Here is a 1,665-nt window from a genome sequence, read left to right on the forward strand (position 1 = left end):
TCCAACAGTCATACTAACTCTGAGATTCAGGGTTAGTATCTGCCCAATGCTCGACTGTCAACTGAATGGAAATACAAATACATAAAGGGACTTATGATATTTATGCCTTAATGTAAAACCACGTTTTATTTTAAACTAGATTTGTATTGCTGTGAGCATCTGACAGCGAGTGAGACCGAGCACTTTGTGCAAGCTAAAGTCAAAAAGGCTGCACGCCGTCTTTCATCTCTGAGGTTTTATGACAAAATAATAATCACGTGTTCCTCAGCAACACGTTACATGTTACACTGTATCATCATTAACTCAGCAAAAACTAAGTCAACATGAAAAAGCAGTTTGTGAAAGACCAGATGCAAAGCTCACCAAGAGGATGTATTAACTGAACATCTAATATCTGCTGCTGCAAATGAAGCGCTGGCTCTCAGGAGCCTCGTCAGTCAGACTTTCGTGCCTTAAAATCCACATAAGCATCCCGAGAGAGCGGCTCTCACTTACCACTGTTCGCTGTTTGTTGGGCAGGAAGACCCTGACAATGGGTTTCTGGGGGGAGCGAGGGTTGGCTCGGCTTGTGTCAGTGGGGGTCTGCAGGACAGCCAAAGTGTTTGGGGCCGAGTGGAAAGCCTGAGGCCCTGCACCAACCCCACAACCTCCTATCTTGACTTCCAGAAGGGCTGGTATAGCAGACTGAGAGCAGGAGAAGTCTGCGCTGCTCCCGATGGCCTCCAGCAGCTGCTGCTCCCTCTGCTGCAGAGCGTCCAGTTTGCTGGTGTACTCCTCATAGGCCTGCCAAAGAAGAACCGTGAGGAACGAACTCGACAGCTTCAACACCTCCGGTGACATTTACGAGGGTCACAGCAAGTTCTGTTCTCATAAGCCGAAACGATCTTACCTCTAGATAAATGGAGGGAGGGTTGTGTTCTCCGCCAAACTTGTCCAGGAGAGCCTCCAGATGTTCTTGTGTTAACTTTATCATCTGTTTGATGTTCCAGATCTGCAAGGAAACAGGGTAAAACGTAAATACCTGCACGACTAAAAAACACATTATCATACCAGCTTTACCAGGATCAGATAACATGGACACCCCTGGAGATGTACAGATGTAATCAGTAAAAAACAATAAAAAAGAAAGTATTTAATTGGTTCTTTCTTTCTACTTTTAGGACCTCTGTGAAGTAGCTGGGGACACTGGGGCTGTAGCTGCTTTACTAACAGGTTGGTGTTCGATCGCTGGGTGTTTGGTGGAGACACCTGTGGCACATTTTTGTCACGGGGGTAGGAAAGAACAACACAAGAGCCAACCCTCCATCACCGGGCCTATCACATGCCGAGAGATGAAACGAGCAAAACCAAATAATTTATGCATCATTTATATTGCTACACTCAGGGGTTAAAGGTGGGCCGGAACCAGCATTAGGTTCATTACTCAAAAAAAGTAATGTTTACACATTACTCATTACTTTTCTTTAAACCAAATGTTACTTAGTTTCTACCAGAGTACACCTGTTACATTACTTTTGTCTTTGTCTGTAAAATGATCTGAAATATTGCATAATTACCAGCTCGCAATATAAATCTGAGACTACAGACTCACACCAACAAAAATCCTTATGCTAACACACACACACACACACACACACACACACACACACACACACACACACACAC

General features: G+C 44.5%; 1 protein-coding gene across 2 annotated transcripts in view; it reads right to left on the reverse strand.

The window, feature by feature from the left end:
- The window catches only part of braf (B-Raf proto-oncogene, serine/threonine kinase), a 28,682-nt gene that overhangs the window by 19,024 nt on the left and 7,993 nt on the right, over positions 1-1,665 (reverse strand). For both annotated transcript variants that reach the window (XM_005733197.2, XM_005733198.1), the window contains exons 2-3: positions 890-991; positions 496-783 (exon numbers count right to left, since the gene is read on the reverse strand). In XM_005733197.2, the coding sequence (XP_005733254.1) occupies positions 496-783; positions 890-991 (390 nt within the window). The remainder of the gene's footprint in view (positions 1-495; positions 784-889; positions 992-1,665) is intronic.

Source organism: Pundamilia nyererei, unplaced genomic scaffold, assembly GCF_000239375.1.
Source record: "Pundamilia nyererei isolate P.nyererei 1_Seehausen unplaced genomic scaffold, PunNye1.0 scaffold00050, whole genome shotgun sequence".
Classification (NCBI taxonomy): domain Eukaryota; kingdom Metazoa; phylum Chordata; class Actinopteri; order Cichliformes; family Cichlidae; genus Pundamilia; species Pundamilia nyererei.